This window comes from Caretta caretta, chromosome 5 (assembly GCF_965140235.1).
Source record: "Caretta caretta isolate rCarCar2 chromosome 5, rCarCar1.hap1, whole genome shotgun sequence".
Taxonomy (NCBI): Eukaryota; Metazoa; Chordata; order Testudines; family Cheloniidae; genus Caretta; species Caretta caretta.
This window is the reverse complement of record NC_134210.1, coordinates 55,275,811-55,299,929: the sequence shown is the minus strand read 5'-3', so window position 1 is coordinate 55,299,929 and position 24,119 is coordinate 55,275,811. Positions and strand designations below refer to the sequence as shown.

General features: G+C 41.7%; 1 protein-coding gene across 1 annotated transcript; it reads left to right on the top strand.

Annotated features, from left to right (window-relative positions):
* The first annotated feature begins 271 nt into the window (after positions 1-271).
* Positions 272-16,935, top strand: LOC125636490 (myb/SANT-like DNA-binding domain-containing protein 7). Its single transcript, XM_048849645.2, has 3 exons — positions 272-495; positions 15,192-15,761; positions 16,341-16,935. Exons 2-3 carry the CDS (start codon positions 15,233-15,235, stop codon positions 16,403-16,405), a joined length of 594 nt encoding a protein of 197 aa, XP_048705602.1. The 5' UTR covers positions 272-495; positions 15,192-15,232; the 3' UTR covers positions 16,406-16,935.
* The last annotated feature ends 7,184 nt before the right edge of the window (positions 16,936-24,119 follow it).

Sequence of the window (24,119 nt, the reverse complement as noted above, 5' to 3'; positions counted from 1 at the left end):
AGCTAAACAAAATTTTTGCAGGGAATAGTGAATTCACTGAAAAATTATTTTGCGGAGCACCAAAACTATTAAAAAATTCAGATCAAATGCAGCAAACAGTTTTGGTGGAAAACAGCTGAAAACATTTCAGAAATGTCAAAACATTTTGTTATGACATTTTCATAACAAACAGTTTCAACACTTCACTTCAAATTGACATTTTCAAAACAAAATGTCAATTCAAATCAATGCTTCACTTCAGAAATGTCAATCCAAAATGACATCTGAAACATTTTTTTCCCTCTGGACAAATTTTGGTTTGTTTGTTTACATGAGAGAAACCGAAAAAAATACAGTTTCAGTTCAAAACTAACTTTTTTTCTCCAATTATTTTCAGTTTGGCCACCAAACAGAAAAATCAATTATTCACGCTGCTCTACTGAGGAGTGGAGCTAGCAGCTCTGCTATGGAGGTTGCTTGTCTCCTGGTGAGCCTTCTCTGATTCAGCAGAGAGGGGTAAGTTTCTGACAAACCTTTCTAGATGTATTGGGCATGAACTATGGAGGCAGAAGACGTTGGTAGGGAGAATATCAGAACATGAAGTAGGGGAGTCATAAAAGATGGAATAGTGGCTGTGCCCTTTACCCTAAGTTTCAAAAAGTGGCTACATTTTAGCTTCTAAAACTTAAAATTTCATGTTTTTCCTGTTTAAATTCTCTCTTTCATTAAAGAAAAGTAGTCAGTTTTGTAGAAGACATTTAAAAAGCTTGTAACAATCTGCAGAGAAAGATGGGACTTTGCCAGTATGGAGTTCCAGTATCATTTTTAGTATTTTCTGGTTCTGGTTTGGTATTTTCATTGAGTTCCAAGCTTTTCAGTCTCCATCATCCACAGGCACATACAATAGAAACACTCTGAAAAAAAGAATCACCGTTTCACTTTGATTTGAAAGAGAGCTGAAGTAAAACCACATAATTCTAGGGACTAAACCATTGTCAGTCTCATCTTGTTTATAAGTAACAACATTTCCATACATCAGCTTAAATGGAATTAAACTTGCTTTGTCCTCTTTTTTTAATTTGTCAGAACATAAGTCTACAAATTTTATTGCCCAACTCATACAATTATTACTTGATGCTGTAGAATTTCTCTGCTCTACTTTCTTCTAGTACTAAATATATTCAGTTGCACCCCCCTAAAACAAATTGCTTGTACTAGTTCTTCTTTTTAAAAAATGACAATTTGCTAGATGACAATTTGCATTTGTTCCATCAATGTGACTTCAGTTCCTCATCTGGAGCAAGGATGCATGTGCATGCATGCACACACACGCTAACTATGACTTCTCTGAGTAAATGATTGTGCCTCTTAGTGAATTCTTTTCAGAGTAGCAGCCGTGTTAGTCTGTATTTGCAAAAAGAAAAGGAGTACTAGTGGCACCTTAGAGACTAACTCAAATAAATTGGTTAGTCTCGAAGGTGCTACTAGTACTCCTTTTCTTTTAGTGAATTCTAATACTGATAGATAAGAATCAGATTTGTAAGTGGTTTCCTGAAAAAAAACCCCTACATCTCCTGTAATATTAATGCTAACATGATCTAGTGTTACATATACAGCTATGTGTTTAGCTGGGTTTTTTGGTTTGCTGGTAGCTCTGAAAAATTGTGGGGGAAAAACTAGTTTGGGTTGACAATTTGTTGGCATTTTTGGCAAATCAAAGAAGTCAGAAAACATTGTTTTGGTCAAATGAAACATTTTGTTTTGGAAATATTTTAGTAGAGCAAAGGAAATGAAGGGCTTCACTCACAAAACCAGAGGAGAAAGCTGAAACACTCCCTTTATACCCAAATATTGCAGTGGTTAGGGCACTCACTTGGAATGTGGGAGACTCAACTTCAAATCCTCACTCTGGAGCAAGGACTTGAATGCAGATCCCCTTCCTCCTAAGTGAATGCCCTAATCAGCAGGCAAGGGGGCTATTCTGGGGCTGGTGTCTCATTCTTAATTCTTCATTTCTGTTGAAACAATTAGCTGAAATTGATACAAATTCATGAAATGTTTGGGTCGACCCAAATCTGTTCTTTACAAAAAAAGTTGGGGCTAATTTTTTTTGCCTAGTTCTAGTTACATATCTTGGAATCCAAACAGGAAAAATAAAACATCTCTTTACAGATGTTTCAAAAACCAATTCAGAATTACAGGCATGTGAAAGTACAATAAGCACATATTGACAGCTCCTTGTGGGCTAGACTAGTTGCTCTAACCCCCCAGTCTATTCACACAGTGGCTTGTGTCACAGAGGAGGTCAGACTGGATGATCATAATGGTCCTCTCCAACTTTGGACTCTATGAAATTACAGTGAATTTGCCTAACTGCAGGTCCCAAAGTCCTTCCCTCACCTTGAGGCTGCTTTCTGCTGTGGTCTATGTGGGGCTGATAAAAAACTTCTTCCACTGAACACTGCTGGGAAAAAAAAAGAAGTTTATTAATGTGAAAGTCATAATAAAAATAGATTTTTTTTGCAACTAAGGCTATGTCTACACAAGGCTCAGGAGTGTAAAAGAACACACCCCTGACTGAAAAGTTCCACGGACAGAAGCGCTGGTGTGGACAGCACTATGTCTGTGGGAGATGCTCTTCTGGTGACATAGCTACTAGCACTCTTTGGGGGTTGTCTAATTATGTCAACAGGAAAGCTCTCTCCTGTCGGCATAGAGAAGCTACATGGGAGATCTTACAGAGGCGCAGCTGCATCAGTACAGGTCTATGTAGACTTAACCTTAAAGATACAGGGAGTTTTTTGAATCTCACCAGTTTCACCACAGTGTAATTTGTTTTCATCTGCTCTAATACAAAATGCAATGGATAGCACATGATCCAAGAATCTGATTTTTGGAAGCCAAATCTCCTGTATCCATGGAGTACGGCACAGCTCAGCTATGCAAGACAGGAAGTTAGAGCTGGGCTGGGAAGGCCATGCAGGAATGAGAGTCACCTGGTAGCAGGCAGCCTGGTTGCCATTGAAGCATTCAGGAAAACCAGAGGGTATGCTGCTGCACAGATCCTGTAGCCCTTTGCCTGTGAAGGGATTGCATACGGGTGTGTAAGGACTACAGGAGCTAACACTATAAATGCTTCTCTGCGGCCTTTTTAACGTTAACAGTTTAATTTAACAATAAACCCGGATTTTCCTCATAGTGGGGTAGGATGCATGACAATAAGTCCTTGCTAATTTGGCCTTATAATAGCTCCACTATTGCACAGGAAAGATTAAAACAAACCCAGAAAACTGTCTAATACTCTGACTTAAGTTGTTCAACACATTTACGGTGTTTGCTAATGTAAATCATTGTACGTGTCTGTGTTATGACTGCTTAAGTGAGAGAGAAAGGCCAGGAACCTTTTCAGAGTAATTCAGATCCTATTTTAACATAGGGTAGTATTTCTAGTATGGTAGAGCATGTGTGTTGTGTGATGTTGTCATCAAACTTGTATCTCATAATAGCTGTTCTTTCTAAGTCTGTAACTACAGGGAACTCCAATTATCATACTAATAGGTAGTTTATGAATTGTGTGTATTTTAGTGCATACATTCAAATTAGACCTTTGTTGCTTTTGATAGGATAACTACAAAATTCTAGTGCTCTGGGCATTTAGAAATACTCATCAAGAGTCTATCAAAAACATAAGGATACATAAATCCATAAAAGTACATGTCCTACTCTTTTAGATTGGTTACCCAGAAAATCCAATGTCATGAAAATATGTAAAATGTCACACTGTAATGCAAATATGAATGGCTTTTGGTTTATTAAGTAGTTGGATACAGTTTGATCCTACAATGCACCCCTATTAACTTTAAAATTTAGATGTATTAAAGGCTCAGTCCTGTGGCCTTTACTCATGTGAGTAGTCCCATCAAAGGCTATGGGACCACTCACATGGATAATGACTGTTCATTAAAGGCTGATTACTGAATAAAGGCTGCAAAATCTAGGGCTTAAAACTCATACTCCAGCTCGGAATGCCATTTGCCTAATCTACCATGATTATCAAAGAAAAACAGCTGCATCCACCTGACTCTTAGCTTTTCATTCTATTCTAGCATAATTTACACATGTAATGATCTTACACATTTTAGATTTACCTAGCTCATTAATAAAAATACAGTTATTGTTTCCAATATATAGCCCAGATGCATTCCATGCCTCACTGACATCCACCATGAATATACAATTCTAACACAATCTCCTGCTTTATATTTACTAGTCAATTATTTACACATCATAATAATTTATTGCCTTACCCATATTTAATGCGTTTGTGCAAGAATCCATCATGTGCAGTGCTTCCTGCAAAATCCAGGTATATTAAATATCATGGCCTCTTATCAGCCCAAGATATTTCATTAAAAAGATAAACACATTTGTCTGATATGATTAGCTTTTACAAATCTGTGCTGGCTGTCATCTATTCAATTTACTTTTCCAAATTTATTATTAAGAGAGCCATAAATATAAGTGCAAAAATGTTTCCTAATACAGGTTTCAGCTGTACCATTTAGACAAAGCTCAGAGTTCGAGGCTGTGTAGCTCCACATTACTCCAAGGACAACATGGGGAAGGCTCATTCACTTAGCTCCCCAACACAGAAGCATGGCCACTACCTTTGCAAGAGTGTAGCATATTCACCATTGTCTGCTGGTCCCACTCTGTGGGCCGATGCAGAGATGTGAAGAACTATGGCCTGATTTCCAATACCCATTTTGGAACACTCTTCATCCTAGGGAGAGAGCAGTTCCTATATCTTTGGAAAAAGAAAAGGAGTACGTGTGGCACCTTAGAAACTAACAAATTGATTTGAGCATAAGCTTTTGTGAGCTACAGCTCACTTCATCGGATGCATGCAGTGGAAGATACAGTGGGGAGATTTTATATACAAAGAGAACATGAAACAATGGGTGTTACCATACACACTGTAAGGAGAGTGATCAGGTAAGGTGAGCTATTACCAGCAGGAGAGCTGGGGGTGGGGGAAACCTTTTGTAGGGATAATCAAGGTGGGCCATTTCCAGCAGTTGACAAGAACATCTGAGGAACAGTAAGGGTGGGGGGGAATAAACATGGGGAAAAAGTTTTACTTTGTGTAATGACACATCCACTCCCAGTCTTTATTCAAGCATAAGTTAATGGTGTCCAGTTTGCAAATTAATTCCAATTCAGCAGTCTCTCATTGGAGTCTGTTTTTGAAGTTTTTTTTGTGGAAGAATTGCCACTTTTAGGTCTGCAATCGAGTGACCAGAGAGATTGAAGTGTTCTTCGACAGGTTTTTGAATGTTTTAATTCTTGATGCCTATTTGTGTCCATTTATTCTTGTGTAGAGACTGTCCGGTTTGGCCAATGTACATGGCAGAGGGACATTGCTGGCACATGATGCCATATATCATATTGGTAGATGTGCAGGTGAACGAGCCTCTGATAGTGTGGCTGATGTGATTAGGCCCTATGATGGTGTCCCCTGAATAGATAGGTGGACACAGTTGGCAACGGGCTTTGTTGCAAGGATAGGTTCCTGGGTTAGTGGTTCTGTTGTGTGGTTGCTGGTGAGTATTTCCTTCAGGTTGGGGGGCTGTCTGTAAGCAAGAACTGGCCTGTCTCCCAAGATCTGTGAGAGTGATGGATCGTCCTTCAGGATAGGTTGTAGATCCTTGATGATGCGCTGGAGAGGTTTTAGTTGGGGGCTGAAGGTGATGGCTAGTGGCGTTCTGTTATTTTCTTTGTTGGGCCTGACCTGTAGTAGGTAACTTCTGGGTACTCTTCTGGCTCTGTCAATCTGTTTCTTCATTTCAGCAGGTGGGTATTGTAGTTGTAAGAACGCTTTATTGAGATCTTGTAGGTGTTTGTCTCTGTCTGAGGGGTTGGCGCAAATGCTCTTGTATCGTAGAGCTTGGCTGTAGACAATGGATCGTGTGGTGTAGTCTGGAAGAAAGCTGGAGGCATGTAGGTAAGTATAGCAGTCCGTAGATTTCTGGTATAGGGTGGTGTTTATGTGCTCATTGTTTATTAGCACTGTAGTGTCCAGGAAGTGGATCTCTTGTGTGGACTGGTCCAGGCTGAGGTTGATGGTGGGATAGAAATTGTTGAAATCATGGTGGAATTCCTCAAGGGCTTCTTTTCCATGGGTCCAGATGATGAAGATGTCATCAATGTAGCACAAGTAGAGTAGGGGCATTAGGGGATGAGACTGAGGAAGTGTTGTTCTAAGTGAGCCACAAAAATGCTGGCATGCTGTGGGGCCATGTGGGTACCCATAGCACTGCTGCTGATTTGAAGATATACATTGTCCCCAAATGTGAAACAGTTATGGATGAGGACAAAGTCACAAAGTTCAGCCTCCAGGTTTGCCGTGACATTATCGGGGATACTGTTCCTGACAGCTTGTAGTCCATCTTTGTGTGGAATGTTGGTGTAGAGGGCTTCTATATCCATAGTGGCTAGGATGGCGTTTTCAGGAAGATCACCGATGGACTGTAGTTTCCTCAGGAAGTCAGTGGTGTCTCAAAAATATCTGGGAGTGCTGGTAGCGTAGGGCCTGAGGAGGGAGTCTACATAGCCAGACAATCCTGCTGTCAGGGTGCCAATGCTTGAGTTGATGGGGCATCCAGCATTTCCAGGTTTATGGATCTAGGGTAGCAGGTAGAATACCCCTTGTCGGAGTTCTAGGGGTGTATCTGTGCGGATTTGTTCTTGTGCTTTTTCTGGGATTTTCTTGAGCAGATGGTGTAGTTTCTTTTGGTAACCCTCAGTGGGATCAGAGGGTAATGGTTTGTAGAATTTGGTGTAGAAGAGCTGCCTAGCAGCCTCTCATTCATATTCAGACCTATTCATGATGACGACAGCACCTCCTTTGTCAGTTGTTTCTGAGGCTGTGGATGGCATTGTGTTCTGCACAGCTGAGGTTATGGGGCAAGTGATGCCGCTTTTCCACAATTTCAGCCCGTGTACGTCGATGGAAGCACTCTGTGTAGAAGTCCAGTCTGTTGTTTCAACCTTCAGGAGGAGTCCACCCAGAATCCTTCTTTTTATAGTCTTGGTAGGAAGGTCTCTGTGGGTTACTATGTTGTTCAGAGGTGTGTTGGAAATATTCTTTGAGTCAGAGACATCGAAAATAGGATTCTAGGTCACCACAGAACTGTATCATGTTCGTGGCAGTGAAGGGGCAGAAGGAGAGGCCCCGAGATAGGATAGATTCTTCTGGTGGGTAAGAGTATAGCTGGATAGATAAACAATATTGTTGGGTGGGTTAAGGAAACCACTGTTGTGTCCCCTTGTGGCATATAGTAGTTTAGATAGTTTAGTGTCCTTTCTCTTTTGTAGAGAAGCAAAGTGTGTGTTGTAAATGGCTTGTCTAGTATTTGTAAAGTCCAGCCACGAGGAAGTTTGTGTGGAAGGTTGTTTTTGTATGAGAGTATCCAGTTTTGAGAGCTCATTCTTAATCTTTCCCTATTTGCTGTATAGGATGTTGATCAGGTGGTTCCGCAGTTTCTTTGAGAGTATGTGGCACAAGCTGTCAGCATAGTCTGTGTGGTATGTAGATTGTAATGGATTTTTTACCTTCAGTCCTTTTGGTATGATGTCCATCTGCTTGAATTTGGAAAGGTTTTTTTTCTCTCCTGCTGGTAATAGCTCAACTTACCTGATAACTTTCCTTACAGTGTGTATGGTAACACCCATTGTTTCATGTTCTCTGTGTATATAAAATCTTCCCACTGTATTTTCCACTGAATGCACCCGGTGAAGTGAGCTGTAGCTCACGAAAGCTTATGCTCAAATAAATTTGTTAGTCTCTAAGGTGCCACAAGTCCTCCTTTTCTCTTTGCTAAATACCCTTGAGCACCATAGGCACCTTTGAAAATGTTACCTTCTGACAATAATAAGGATAGAAGTGCCCCATGCTTCAGGAAGGAAGGGTGTTTATTAGTAGATAAGGCACTGGAATGTGATTCAAAAGATCTGTTTCAGTTCCCAATCTACCTAATGGGGTTGATACGTAGAACAGGTTGAAAGCTTTCAAAATGTAATTTTTTTATGGGGAAAAAAGACTAAATTGTTAAGTTTTTCACAGCAATGTGGACCTGTTTTTTAACTAGATCTAAATTCGCTGATTGATGCCTGTGAGATACTCAGATTGCTCAGATACTCCTCTGGGGTATGGGCCATCTTTTTGTTCCGTTTGTTCACCTAGCAAAATGGAATCCTAGTTTGTGCCTGGGGTTTCTAAACACTATGATAAAACAAATAAATACAGTAAAGAAATAATGAGGTGATATTTACTAAATGGATTTACTAATTGATCCAAAGTTGGTGATACCCATGTTCTTATTTATAAATGTATTAATTACATTTATTAATAAAAGAGAACCCCTAAAGCCTAGGGCTGGGCAATCCAATCCACAGTCACTTTGCCAGTTTAGTACACAAATCCATATTATACAAACAAAATTTATATTATCTGAATTTGTATGGATAACATTCAGAATCAAGCACTGAGTTGTTTTTAAAATCATGTAATAGAATCTTGCAAGCAACAATTTTTAATAATTAGTTAACATTTTCTTTTGTGTTACATGTAATAGCCATAAACCTAAATTGTGGCAGGTCCTGCATAGTGCACAGACAGGAAAAAGGACCTTCCTCTGCCCACTATAAGCATCTACCTCTCTGAGGTTCAATTTTGCCTTTCAGGCAATGTCCCCAGCTTCAGGTGGTGTAGCACTACACTCACAGCAGAAGGCAGAATTTTTACCTTAATTCTTCAATGTGGTGAGCAATGGGATTGTGATCCACCCCTTCAGGGGCACAATATCTCACTATGCTGCTCCCCCTGTACAGCTGCTCATCTCTGCTGGTCAGCACATGGGATGGGACCTAGCCCTGCCTCCTGTCTCCTTTGGGGTGTCTCTATCTCTTTTATATATATTTATATATATTTAAACTACACTAGCTGTTCTATCAGTTAACTACCAAGTTGTCTGAGGCTATTCACTACTATAAAACAGCATGATACTTCACTGTTATACATATGTATATTTCATTCATCCTTCAGGAATTGTTTACTACTTATTACTCCTGTAGTCAGCACCAATACAACTGCATTTTCTAAAAAGGTCTATTAAAGAAACCTTCTGGATGTTTCAGTTTTCCAAGAGTTGAACTTCAGATGCTAGAACAGTTGCTATGTTTTAGGCTTCAGTTTTCAATTCCACAGCAGAATTCTGTAAACCAGCCTTCAGGACAGTCATTTTTCCATTTTAAGATTCCTATATATATATATTAGAATTGGAAAAAGTACCAAGAATGGTAACAAAAATAAGTAAGGGTATGGAACAGCTTCCGTATGAGGAGAGATTAAAAAGACTGATTTTTCAGCTTGGAAAATTGATGACTAAGGGGGGACATGATAGAGGTCTATAAAATCATGAATGCTGTGGAGAAAGGAACAAGGAAATCTAATTTACTCCGTCACATAACACAAGAATCAGGGGTCACCCAATGACATTAATTCGCAGCAGGTTTAAAACAAACATAAGGATGCACTTCATCATACAATGCACAGTTAGTTTGTGGGAATCATTGCCAGAAGATGTTGTGAAGGCCAAAAATATAACTCTGTTAAAAAAATAAGTAAGTTCCTGGAGAATAGGTCCAAGAATGGCTATTAGCCAAGATAGATAGGCATGCAACCCCATGCTCCGGGCGTTCTCAAGTCTCTGACTGCCAGATACTGGGACTGGATGACAGGGGCTGGCTTAGTTGATAATTGCCCTCTCTGTTCGTTCCCTGTGAAGCATCTGGCATTGGCCAGAAGACAGGACACTGGACTACATGGACCATTGGTCTGGCCCAGTATGGCCATTCTTATGTACTCATGAAGGGCAGAGAAGGTTCTGATATTGTGCTTGATTGCTGTGGATGCGTGTGAAAGTGGGTCATCCCCTACACAGCAACAGGGCACTGTCAGGCACACTGTAACTTACAAGTGCAATGATTGCATAGTAAAATGTCTTCATTGTATAGCTCCTGTGCTTTTCTCAATAAAACATCTTGATTTCTAGTTTTTATCTTTGCAAATATCCAAAGTGTCTCAGTTCCACTGGGAATTTCTGACCTAACAATTTTAGCGATCCCTCAAATTGTTACTCACATTGGTAGTCTTTGCTTGTTGGAACAGTCCCATTGAAATGCATTGATTTGTTAAATGAAAGACATTCAAGCATTATATGTAAAAAAATTATTAGCTCTTTGTCTTTTATATTACATTATAAAGATCATCTTCTCGTCTGATGACTCCATTGTCACAGGTCAGGCAATTGCACCTGTATTCCCCCTCTGTGACCAGCAACAAAACACATTTTTAGGCTTGTGGCTTACAATGATCACTGCTCTTGAGCAAAGACCCACATCTCTCTCCCTCCTGACTGGGGCTTTTCCAGTCTGCACCGTTCCATGCCTAAATTGTGTTATTTCCAGCAAGCCAGACTGTCTAAATTTGCATTCTCTTCAGAGGCTACAAACAATATAATTGCCCACAGCTATAAAATACCAAACAGCTCTTTCTAAGCAAGCACATTTATTCTTAAGGTGAAAACATAACAGAGAAAACATAGTAAAAACAATAAAAAGAATGCACATGCATGCCAATATGCTTACCAGTGATCGACTCCATCCCCCACTCCCAACTCAAGCAGGGGCTCAGCCGTCCTTCAAACCTCACAATGGGAGTTTTCTGTGGTTACAAATTCACAACAGCTTTAGCTCAGAAAAAACACACCCATGCATAGTTCAGTCTTTCCTTTAAACAGCCTTGTATCTTTGATCTTCGGATTTCAGGAACAGGTAGTAAGTAGACAATTTTTCCCTTCTCAGAGTGTATCTTTAAAAGGCTGTGCTTTTGCATAACTGTAGGTGGGATTTTGTATTCACCTCCCCAAAGAGTTTTCCAGGCAAACGACTTGAAAAACCCAACTCTTTCTGGCCCATTGTTCTATATAGTTATGTGAAGTTAATAACACTTCTCAGGATTCATAGTAATACACAAACTTTGCATTTAGTACAATGGACTCCAAAGCTATTTAAACTTAATTCAACAAGGTTTTCCAAGAATACTCTAGTCAATTGCCATATCTGTCAAAGTCATGTTTTAGATATGAGCAGTTTTTCCATCTTCACATTTTCAAGAGTTTTAACATTATAATGCACAAATGTCCATCAGCTAGCTTAAAGCAGCAAGTCCTATCTTAAGGTAGCAGTCCCATTTAGTCAAGAATAGTCCTATCTCAAGGTAGCAGTCCCATTTAGCAGTCCTACTCAGACAAGTAAGGATTATGCTTGTGAGCAAGAGTTGCAGAACTAGGCCAACAGGTTGTTGCTAGCAGAAAGTCACATCAGCAAGAAGCTTATAAAGGATACTGGAGGGAGGGATAGCTCAGTGGTTTGAGCACTGGCCTGCTAAACCCAGGGTTGTGAGTTCAATCCTTGAGGGGGCCATTTGGGGATTTGGTCTCCCTTTGAGCAGGGGGTTGGACTAGTTGACCTCCTCAGGTCTCTTCTAACCCTGATATTCTATAATACCAATGTGTTATATGCTAAAAGTACTAATCATAAAAAATACATTTCCCTTAAACAAAACTCAAATTAGGAATAAATGGAGGTACAGTAAATGATATAATATATTTAATACCATCAAATAGGCAGATGTGCAGGATCATTATGTCATACTTAATCCTGTATGTGTTTAACCAAGGACCAGCTCAACTAAATCTGTAACTATCTTTTTGTTGAGAAAGTATTAAGAAGCAGCTATCCTTAGAAAAACTATAAGATTGCCACAGTAAACAAAGTTGGACATGTATCATTTTATACCAATAGATTTTTTTTTATTTTTTTACCTGCAGCTTCGCCTCCAGCATAAATCTTAGCAACTGAGATAAAAGCTTATGATGCATTGCATGCCTGTGTTTTTTCACTCCTGAATCTAGATCTGACCAGCCAGTTTAAAGAGAGGATTTTCACAGATGAAAAAAGAGAGAGATGCAAAAGTGGATTTGCAGTCTCCTGAATATTGAAGCTTGTTCTGCATCTCAGGCTTTTGTCGGGAGTGAGGAGGGTGGGGGTCAGAGGAATCAAGATTCATTTCTTTTAAATGTTATCTTAGGTGGTGTGTGTGTGTGTGTGTGTGTGTGTGTGTGTGTGTGTGTGTGTGTGTGAGAGAGAGAGCGCGCGCAAGGTTCTATTTGGAAACATTAGGAATCACAGAAACTGCAATGTTTTATCAACAGTATGTTTAGCCAAAAACACAGCCTGTGATTGTGGTGGCCTTTAACGGGTCTGCAAAATCTCATAATTACAATCAAATTGTCAATAATTAGCATGTACAGAACATTCTACTAGTATATGTAGAATTACATGAGAAGAAAAACTAGCAGGAAAAGAAGAACATGCTTTCAGGGAATAGTTTCATGAAATTTACTGCTATCCCATTTATCAGTTCCATTAGATTAGTATAGCCATGTGAATTTGATTATATCTTTTATTGCTAACATTCATCCTTTTCCTCAAGACCACCTTGGGAAGGAATCTGACAAAGTAGTAAGGAACACAGCCACCTGGCTGGCTTTAAACATAAGCTAGCTAGGTCTCTGCAAGGGGAACAATCTTCTGAAGAGTGCAATTTTTCATGAACCCTCGATAAATTTCAGGATGTAGGGGGTGGGAAACTGGCCAGAAGAAAAGTTTTCCACTTTAGTGAAGAATAAGAGAAGACAGGTAGGAAAGCTGGGGATAGGAAGCAGTGAAAAGGATAGAAAAGGGAGAGCTACAACAGAAAGTAACTTGCGGAAGGGGAAGAAGAAAGAGTGAAGGGTATGGAGATAAATGGGAAGAAAACAGATGAGGGATCTGTGTTGTTCATTTTGAGGGCGAAGGAAGAATTTAGAGCTTCATTATAGACAACCATGGAAGCATCAGTTACCACATAGGATCAAGGACATGAGATAGTGTGGGGAGGCAGGGGAGAGAAAAAGCCAATTATATAGCAAGAGGATGCACCCTAGGAAATAAGTTCTACCATGGGGTCTTTAACAGTCTCTGATTTAAAGTTTTTAATTAATTCCTTATGCCACAGGATCTAAAGTAATAGGTTTGGTTAGGTATATATCAGATAGCAGAAAGAAAACAACAGTTTTCTTTCGGATGGATTTATAAAGATTGTGACCAAAATCTGGTATTTCTTTGAAACATAGTGTCAAGGTTCCTCCCCCACTCTGAACTCTAGGGTACAGATGTGGGGACCTACATGAAAAAACCCCCTAAGCTTATCTTTACCAGCTTAGGTCAAAACTTCCCCAAGGTACAAAATATTACACCCGTCATCCTTGGAATGGCCGCTACCACCACCAAACTAATACTGGTTACTGGGGAAGAGCTATTTGGACGCGTCTTTCCCCCCAAAATACTTCCCAAAACCTTGCACCCCACTTCCTGGACAAGGTTTGGTAAAAAGCCTCACCAATTTGCCTAGGTGACTACAGACCCAGACCCTTGGATCTTAAGAACAATGAACAATCCTCCCAACACTTGCACCCCCCCTTTCCTGGGAAATGTTGGATAAAAAGCCTCACCAATTTGCATAGGTGACCACAGACCCAAACCCTTGGATCTGAGAACAATGAAAAAGCATTCAGTTTTTACAAGAAGACTTTTAATAAAAAATAGAAGTAAATAGAAATAAAGAAATCCCCCCTGTAAAATCAGGATGGTAGATATCTTACAGGGTAATTAGATTCAAAAACATAGAGAACCCCTCTAGGCAAAAGCTTAAGTTACAAAAAAGATACACAGACAGAAATAGTTATTCTATTCAGCACAATGCTTTTCTCAGCCATTTAAAGAAATCATAATCTAACACATACCTAGCTAGATTACTTACTAAAAGTTCTAAGACTCCATTCCTGGTCTGTCCCTGGCAAGAACAGCATACAGAGAGCCACAGACCCTTTGTTCCTCTCCCTCCTCCCAGCTTTTGAAAGTATCTTGTCTCCTCATTGGTCATTTTGGTCAGGTGCCAGCGAGGTTACCTTTAGCTTCTTAACCCTTTACAGGTGAGAGGAGCTTTCCCCTGGCCAGGAGGGATTTCAAAGGGGTTTACACCTTCCCTTTATATTTATGACACATAGTGTAATGGTAATTTATTTTGAATTTTTGCTATGCATTCTCCAGTCTTAATTTACAACTCTGCCAAGCTTAATGAAATAAACATGTGGACTCAGCAATAATTCATATCCCAGTTTAAACCCTGAGCTTTCCAATCTAATCAGATCTGATTAGAAAGCAGAGATGAATCCAAAAAAAAAAAAAAATTCCAGAGAGGAGGCACTGTGGGATTTCTGTCATCAAAAGAACATACTGAATGCCAAGCCATTTAAATCAAAAGAGCCAAATTTTGAGAAAAAGGGGTTTGCACGTGATAATAGGTGAATTCTCTGCCAGTGTAAAACTGGTGGAAGCAGCAGAGAGCTGCATCCTGAATTAGAAACCATTCCCACAACATAGGGGGAAGAAAGGGGCATATTAGAGATGGGAAAGGGATGGAGATGTGACAGGGTGAGCCCCTGCTAAGTCTCCTCTGACAGCGGAACCTTAAGAGGGAGCATAAGTGAAAGCTGCCACCCTGCAGCATTAACTGGGCAGGGTGTCTTCTTAGGTACTCAGAGAAAAATCAAGTCCTGTTCATTTGTGTTAAAGTAGTGTATAGCAGCCCTAAGGCTAAGAAGTAGTTTGGACCCAGACCCTCTAGTCTACCTTTCAATGCCCTGGTCTACACTAGGAGATTAGGTCGAATTTAGCAGTGTTAAATTGATGTAAACCTGCACCCGTCCACACGATGAAGCCCTTTTTTTGACTTAAAGGGCTCTTAAAATCGATTTCCTTACTCCACCACCGACAAGGGAATTAGCGCTTAAATCAGCCTTGCCGGGTTGAATTTGGGGTACTGTGGATGCAATTAGATGGTATTGGCCACCGGGAGCTATCCCAGAGTGGTCTATTGTGACCGCTCTGGACAGCACTCTCAACTCAGATGCACTGGCCAGGTAGACAGGAAAAGGCCCACAAACTTTTGAATTTCAATTTCCTGTTTGCATGGTCACCTGCAGCTTCCCACGCTGGCCAGAGCTCATCAGCAGAGGTGACCGTGATGGAGTCCCAGAATCGCAAAAGAGCTCCAGCATGGACCGAACGGGAGGTACGGGATCTGATTGCTGTATGGGGAGAGGAATCCATGCTATCGGAACGCTGTTCCAGTTTTCAAAATGCCAAAACATTTGTCAAAATCTCCCAGAGCATGAAGGACAGAGGCCATAACAGGGACCTGAAGCAATGCCGCATGAAACTTAAGGAGCTGAGGCAAGCCTACCAGAAAACCAGAGAGGCAAACAGCCGCTCCGGGTCAGAGCCCCAAACATGCCGCTTCTATGATGAGTTGCATGCTGTTTTAGGGGGTTCAGCCACCACTACCCCAGCCATGTTGTTTGACTCCTTCAATGGAGATGGAGGCAACACAGAAGCAGGTTTTGGGGATGAGGAAGATAGCTCACAGCAAGCAAGCGGAGAAATCGGTTTTCCCGACAGCCAGGAACTGTTTCTCACCCTGGACCTGGAGCCAGTACCCCCCGAACCCACCCAAGGCTGCCTCCTGTACCCACCAGGCGGAGAAGGGACCTCTGGTGAGTGTACCTTTTAAAATACTATACATTGTTTAAAAGCAAGCATGTTTAATGATTAATTTGCCCTGGCATTTGCAGCTCTCCTGGGTGTACTCCCTAAGCCTTTGCAAAAGGTTTCTGGGGAGGGCAGCCTTATTCCGTCCACCATGGTAGGACACTTTACCACACCAGGCCAGTAGCACGTACTCGGGAATCATTGTAGAACAAAGCATTGCAGTGTATGTTTGCTGGCGTTCAAACAACATCCATTCTTTATCTCTCTGTGTTATCCTCAGGAGCGTGATATCATTCATGGTCACCTGGTTGAAATGGGGTGCTTTTCTTAAGGGGACATCCAGAGGTGCCCGTTCTTGCTGGGCTGTTTGCCTGTGCCTGAACAGAAATGTTCCCCACTGTTAGCCACAGGGAGGGGTGAGGGGCTAGCCACGTGGTGAGGGGAGGCAAAATGCGACCTTGGAACGAAAGCACATATGCTGTGTATGTAATGTTAACAGCAAGGTTTACCCTGAAAGAGTGTAGCCATTGTTCTAGAAAATGTGTCTTTTTAAATACCACTGTTCCTTTTTTTTTCTCCACCAGCTGAATGTGTTTCAAGGATCACAGGATCTTCTCCTTCCCAGAGGCTAGTGAAGATTAGAAGGTGAAAAAAAACGCACTCGTGATGAAATGTTCTCTGAGCTCCTCCCCCACTGACAGAGCACAGATGAATGCATGGAGGCAGACAATGTCAGAGTGCAGGAAAGCACAAAATGACCAGGAGGAGAGGTGGCGGGCTGAAGAGAGTAAGTGGCGGGCTGAAGGCAGGGCTGAAGCTCAAATGTGGCAGCAGCGTGATGAGAGGAGGCAGGATTCAATGCTGAGGCTGCTGGAGGATCAAACCAATATGCTCCAGTGTATGGTTGAGCTGCAGCAAAGGCAGCTGGAGCACAGACCGCTGCTACAGCCCCTGTGTAACCAACCACCCTCCTCCCCAAGTTCCATAGCCTCCACACCCAGATGCTCCACACCCAGTCGCCTACTGCTGGGTGGAGTACACCCAGATGCCCAAGAACACGGTGGGGGGGGCCTCCGGCCAACTAGCCACTCCACCACAGAGGATTGCCCAAGCAACAGAAGGCTGGCATTCAATAAGGTTTAAAGTGTTAAACTTTTAAAGTGCTGTGTGGCCTTGTCCTTCCCTCCTCCACCACCCCCCACCCCGGTGCTTCTCTCCTCCACCACCCCTCCTGGGCTACCTTGGTAGTTATCCCCCTATTTGTGTGACAAATTAATAAAGAATGCATGAATGTGAAGCAACAATGACTTTATTGCCTCAGCAAGTGGTGATCGAAGGGAGGAGGGGAGGGGGGGGTGGCTTACAGGGAATTAGAGTCAACCAAAGGGGTGGGTTTTCATCAAGGAGAAACAAACAAATGTCACACTATAGCCTGTCCAGTCATGAAACTGGTTTTCAAAGATTCTCTGATGCGCACCGTGCCCTCCTGTGCTCTTCTAACCGCCCTGGTGTCTGGCTGCGCGTAACCAGCAGCCAGGCGATTTGCCTCAACCTCCCACCCCGCCATAAACGTCTCCCCCTTACTCTCACAGATATTGTGGAGCACACAGCAAGCAGTAATAACAGTGGGAATATTGGTTTCGCTGAGGTCTAAGCGAGTCAGTAAACTGCACCAGTGCGCTTTTAAACGTCCAAATGCACATTCTACCACCATTCTGCACTTGCTCAGCCTGTAGTTGAACAGCTCCTGACTACTGTCCAGGCTGCCTGTGTACGGCTTCATGAGCCATGGCATTAAGGGGTAGGCTGGGTTATATATAGGCATTTCAACATCCCCAATGGTTATTTTCTGGTCTGGGAATAAAGTCCCTTCTTGCAGCTTTTGAAACAGACCAGAGTTCCTGAAGATGCGAGCGTCATGTACCTTTCCCAGCCATCCCATGTTGATGTTGGTGAAACGTCCCTTGTGATCCACCAGTGCTTGCAGCACTATTGAAAAGTACCCCTTGCAGTTTATGTACTCGCCGGCTTGGTGCTCCGGTGCCAAGATAGGGATATGGGTTCTGTCTATGGCCCCACCACAGTTAGGGAATCCCATTGCAGCAAAGCCATCCACTGTGACCAGCACATTTCCCAGGGTCGCTACCCTTGATATCAGCAGATCTTTGATTGCGTGGGCTACTTGCATCACAGCAGCCCCCACAGTAGATTTGCCCACTCCAAATTGATTCCCGACTGACCGGTAGCTGTCTGGCGTTGCAAGCTTCCACAGGGCTATTGCCACTCGCTTCTCAACTGTGAGGGCTACTCTCATCTTGGTATTCTTGCTCCTCAGGGCAGGGGAAAGCAAGTCACAAAGTTCCATGAAAGTGCCCTTATGCGTGCGAAAGTTTCGCAATCACTGGGAATCGTCCCAGACCTGCAACACTATGCGGTCCCACCAGTCTGTGCTCGTTTCCCAAGCCCAGAATCGGTGTTCCACAGCATGAACCTACCCCATTAGCACCAGGATGCCCACATTGCAGGACCTGTGCTTTGAGAGAAGTCTGTGTCCATGTCCTCATCACTCACGTCACCGCGCTGACGTCGCCTACTCGCCCAGTATCACTTTGCCAGGTTCTGGTGCTGCATATACTGCTGGATAATGCGCATGGTGTTTAATGTTCTCCTTATTGCCAAAATGATCTGATCGGGCTCCATGCTTGCCATGGTATGGAGTCTGCACAGAAAAAAGGGGCGGAACGATTGTCTGCCGTTGCCCTGACGGAGGGAGGGGCGACTGATGACATGGCTTACAGGGTTGGCTTACAGGGAATTAAAATCAACAAAGGGCGTGGCTTTGCGAGAAACAGAATGGCCCCCTCAAGGATAGAACTCAAAACTGGGTTTAGCAGGCTGTTGATTTCACAGAGGGAGGGAGGGAAGGAGAGAGGAGAAAATGAATACAAAACAAATCTGGTCTATTTCTTGTTTTGAGCCACTTCATCTATCTTTATACATCTTGCTGGCAGCAGACTGTGCAGTACGACTGCTAGCCATCATCATCTCCTGGGTGCTCGGCAGAAGACAGTGCAGTATGATGACTAGCCATCATTTTCTGCTAGCTGGAGGTTAAAAGACAGTGCACTGCCGGTAGGACTCAATCGCCACGAGACAAAACAAGGGAAATGACCTGTCTGAGTCACTCCCGTGTTTGCCCAGGCACGCGGTTAAAAGAGCACCCAGGACTACGTCGATGACGGATATCAGTCATACTGCACTGTCTGCTTCCAAAAGGCAATAAACTGCTGCTGTGTAGCAATGCAGTACCATGTCTGCCAGCACCCAGGAGACATACAGTGATGGTTAGCTGAGCGGGCTCCATGCTTGCCGTGGTATGGCGTCTGCACAGGTAACTCAAGAAAAAAGGCGCAAAACGATTGTCGGCCCTTGCTTTCACGGAGGGAGGGAGCGTATGGGGGCCTGACGATATGTACTCAGAACCACCCGCAACAATGTTTTAGCCCCATCAGGCTCTGGGATTTCTACCCAGAATTCAAATGGGCGGCAGAGACTGCGGGAACTGTGGGATAGCCACCCACAGTGCAACGCTCTGGAAGTCGACGGTTGCCTTGGTACTGTGGACACACTCCGCTAATTACATGCACTTAGAGCATTTGTGTGGGGATACACACAATCAACTGTATAAAAATGCTTTCTACAAAACCAACTTCTATAAATTCGACCTAATTTCGTAGTGTAGACATACCCAATCTCTCTGCTTCTGGGATAGAGCTGTGATTCCTAGTCTTCTTCAATGGAGTACTCCAGGCCATATTTGAAAGCCTTCCACCAGAGCCTAGTTTGTTTCCTGTGAGTCTACAGCAAGCTCTGTTCTCAGCTCTTTTATGATTCCCACTTGTTTCAGGCTGTCACCTGACCCTAATTAGTCGAGCCACTTTAGGCTTGGAGGCAATTTATTATGATCCAGGTGAACTGATTGAACAGGATTGACTATCCCCACGCCTCCTGACACTTAAAGGGGCAGACCATGCTTTCACATAGACAATAGAAATAATTTGCTACAGAGTCAAGAAACAGAAATTACTTAAGGAAATTTTATATGCTGTTTGAACATGAATGGAACTGAAGGATACAGAAATCAAACAGATTTGAGAAATTAAAATGATGAGTGATCAGGCAGGCAGCAGAGGCCAGAGATGTCAGCCGCCAATGTGGGCAGTGGGGCATGGAGCTGTCAGCCGCCACCACAGGCAGTGGGCGATGGAGCTGTAAATTTCCCTCCTGCAAGTAGCCTGCCCCCCACCCACATTATGTTTAGTAAAAGTCACAGGTAGATCACAGGCTTACGTGAATTTTTGTTTATTGCCCAATACTTATGCAAGACATTTTACTAAAAATAACTTTGACAAAATCTTAACCTCAGTGATAATACTGTACAGCATAAATCTCATTCCTTAAGATTGTAAGGAAAAAAAATAGAAATAGACTATATGATCTCTTCTGGACCTTGCAAAGTTCCTGTATTAAATGTTTGCATGCCATTCTGCCATCTCTCACTGATCTTGTCAATATCTGAATGTTTTGCTGTAGCTTGTACTGCAAAGTTACATTAACTGCCACAATTTAAATCGGGAACAAACTGACAGACAACAGCAATACAAAATACATCCAAAAAGGTTTGTCTTAAGCTATAAGATATTGAAACAAGTCCCTCTTTTATATGTATTCACTATGATAGTGATGACATGCCATTTTGAGCAGCATTTGCCTTTATAAATCAAGAATTTGCCCAACAGTTACCACACGATATCAGATAGGAAATAACTGTGGTGACGGTGTGGTACTTGCTGGGAAAATGTGGACTTTTCAATTATGCTCATTATATATTGCATAATCTAAACCAAAACACAGCATCACTGTGACCTTCGGTCCCCTATTCCTATTATTCCATGTCGTCATCTGGCTTTTCCCCATGTTTGCTGACCACAATCAATGTATTGCATGCACTTGTTTTGGTTTTCCATTGACCAAATGCACTCGGTACTATTTGTCTCTCACAAGAAGACAAAAGTATTTAGGTGTTCAAGAGCCCAATACAATGTATGAAAGTGTAATGAAAAACAAAATTATGTATAAAGGGAAGATATCAGTTTAAATAATAGTAACTCACAAGCCATCATTCTTCATTCTATGATGACTTCATACTTGGCTAGGTTGGATAGGTACAATGCTTTCTTGTGTTACTCATACATTGTACTTTGTAAAGTCAAACCAGCCTCTCTTTAATTTAACTCTGAGGCAAAAAAATTTCAACTATCACTTAAGTGTTTCTTCCTGATTGTTAGTATGGCAGTCTATTTGCAATCCAGTACTGTTGTCTCAAGTGTCTCTCTGCAGTCAGCCTTGATACAGTTTCCTTGTTACTCTGATGTGGCCTGCTCTAATAGTATTCACCATTATACCATATATCCCCACAAAAATATTTATTAGTGCTGGTTTGGATTCTTCCGATTAAATGTTTTCATTGGAAAATGCCATTTTGTCAAAACCAAAACATTTTGCAGAAATGTATCCATTTTGGTGAAATTTTCATCAGGAATCTTTTTTCAGGTCCAGCATGGACTTTCTAGTCAAAGCCCCACCCTAATATCCCAGTGGTTTGAGCACTCAGGTGAGATGTGAGGGACCTAGGTTGAAATCCCTCCTCCGGTTCAGGCAGAACAGGGACTTGAACCTGTATTGTCCACATCCCAGGTAAGGGCCCATTACAATGAGTCTATTGGCTATCCTAGGGAATCATTCTTATTTTTTTTCATTTAAAAAAAAATCAAAGGGGCTTGGTTAAGTTTCCAGGCAAAACCAAAACAACCTATTCTGAAACCTCCTTTATTTTTTTCAAATGGAATTCTTGTTTTCCAGTCAAACCTAGTATTAAAATGTCCTCTGAGAGTGGGATATGACATTCTGTCTCATTCAACATCCTTTATATGTTTCCAAAGTCATTCAGTATTTTATTCCCTATCTTGGCCAAACTCTTTAGTTCCCAATTTCTTGTTACCCCTTCCTATTTCCAAATTACCTCCCTCTTTTCCAAACATTCTACTAATGCTTACCCTTTTAAATGTTCTGCCTCTCTATCTATTTATTATTGTTATAAATTAATTAGATTACAGGATTTCCCAAAAAGTGCTAGATGCCTCCTAAACATGGAAGAAGATAGACATATCTAATCTATCTAGGTACTTTCAAGATCACCACTACAGTTTCTGAGCACGTGAATGCTAGTTGTCCCTGACTGGAAGTATTAACCCAAAATTAAGTTCAATATCCGTCCTTAATCTGAATGTATAGAACTCATACTTTCCATAAATCCCCCTTAACTTATTTTACTCTATAGCAAGTATGATTTTTGCTAGATTAAAGTTAGTTACTCTGTCACAATTACCAGTTTAAATAATTGGCTGTGTGTGTGTTTGCTTTTAATGGACAAAGAGATGAATGGGCTCAAGAGGGTCTTGATCAGCAGCGTGAACATGAATTTAGCTTCATGACAACCATTTACATTAATGTGAGTCACACATAAAACTCACCATGCAACACATGAACTTTTATTCCCTAGTGGATACCAGGAGAGATCTGCCTTATATCTGCTAGAGATAGCCTTCAGAGAAGCTCACTTTAAAATAAATAATTTCCATGTTTGCGAGGTTCTTGAGCCTCAGGCCAGCTTGCAGTCAATAATTTTTTAAATGATAAAAAATACAGTAATAAGAAATATTATACACAAAATACTAGATTAGACCTAACGAGAATAATCATTAAGTTGGAAGACTGGAATGTGTCAAGGATGGAGAATGTCTTCTGGGAGCAGCTCTGTAGGGAGATGATAGAACCAGGGATATATACAGTCATTTTCTAACATCAGAATATATGGAAAGAGCATGTTGGGTCATTTGTGACATAATATTACCAAAAGGAATAACCCTTCAAAAAGGTATGTTTCCCTCTTTACTCCTTCTCCTACCCCCACTCCACCAGCCACATTCATTATTCCCTAAAGCAAAGTAAACTTACTGTATTGGGGAAAAACCCAGTTTAGATTTGACCCTGTGACTCCTTCCTCAGGCAAGCTTCTCACTGAACTCAGCAATTGCATTCCCGTGGGTCTGTGGAACACTGCTCAGAGGGGAGGATTCATGCCTACAAGAGAGCAGTGGCATTTTTATGGCTGCCCTTCCCGAGGCAGTCTGCCAAGAATAGGAAGTCTTCCTCTTCTCTAGAAGCATCAGATGTCCTCTAAATCTGCCTGTATCCCCCCACAGTGGAAGAATATGGGTCATATTTGAGTCTGGCCTGCACAGCTTTATTTTGTTAAATGATAGATAAAGTTTAATATTGATAAGAAATGTTACTCTTTAGGAGAGAACGCTCTGAAGCAGCCAGGCACTCAGCCTGGGTCCTGACCCACCCCAAGATTCACTTTCTAATGTCATGCTTATCAGTTGTCCAAGGAATGCTTGGAAATGGGTGCAGGGGTAGCTGATGTACCATTAAATATATTGAGCAATGTAAGAACAGGCCTTGTTAGACAGAATTCTGTTGTCTTCTCCTCACATGGGACTCTCACATGTCCTGTTTATGAAGAGGACATCTACTTGTGGTCACTAATAGATTTCTCAAGAAAACAAAAAATTCAGACTGGAATCTTCAACTATGATCTCAGATCAAGATACCAAATTACAGATCCATGCTGAATTATACCCAACATGCTGGAACACATAACTGAAGATATACAGGTAGTCCCTGAGGCAATGTAAGGGGACACTGATCCGTACAAAAGATTTGTCTTAAGCTATAAGAGATGGAGAATGAAAAGGAAACTCTTTCACATCAATGATATCTCTTTTCCCTAGACTGGACATCCTAGACAAGAGGTAAAAGACAATGGCCATCAGCTAAGCAAGTCTTGAAGTCTACAACTAAGAGGAACAAGAGACGAACCCTACTGACAGGCAACATTTTTCAAGTGAGACTAATCATGTTAGGAAGACTCTCTGAAGAATAAGAAGCAAAAGGTCTTTAGTATAGAATTTAGAGGGACCTGAATTGTTCTGCACCATTAGTGTGTGCATGTCACTGTGTTACTGTTTCCACAGGTAGACACTAAAAACCTCCAAGTCTGCCTTCTGATGCAAAAGGGATTATTTTGGGTTAAAATATGTTATTCCAAATCTGCTTGACTTGAAAATCACTTCTGCTTCTGTGTAAACTTGCCAAAGACACAAACACTGTGTTAGTGTGGGAAGGGGAAATAAACTAAGTAAATAAAGCCTAACATAGGTTGTATGTTCAGAAAAAGA

Coding starts and splice junctions, on each gene's coding strand:
- LOC125636490 (XM_048849645.2), top strand. CDS start 15,233: ATGGAGTCCCAGAATCGCAAAAGAGCTCCAGCATGGACCGAACGGGAG. Junction 15,762..16,340: donor AGGCGGAGAAGGGACCTCTG/GTGAGTGTACCT, acceptor TTTCTCCACCAG/CTGAATGTGTTTCAAGGATC.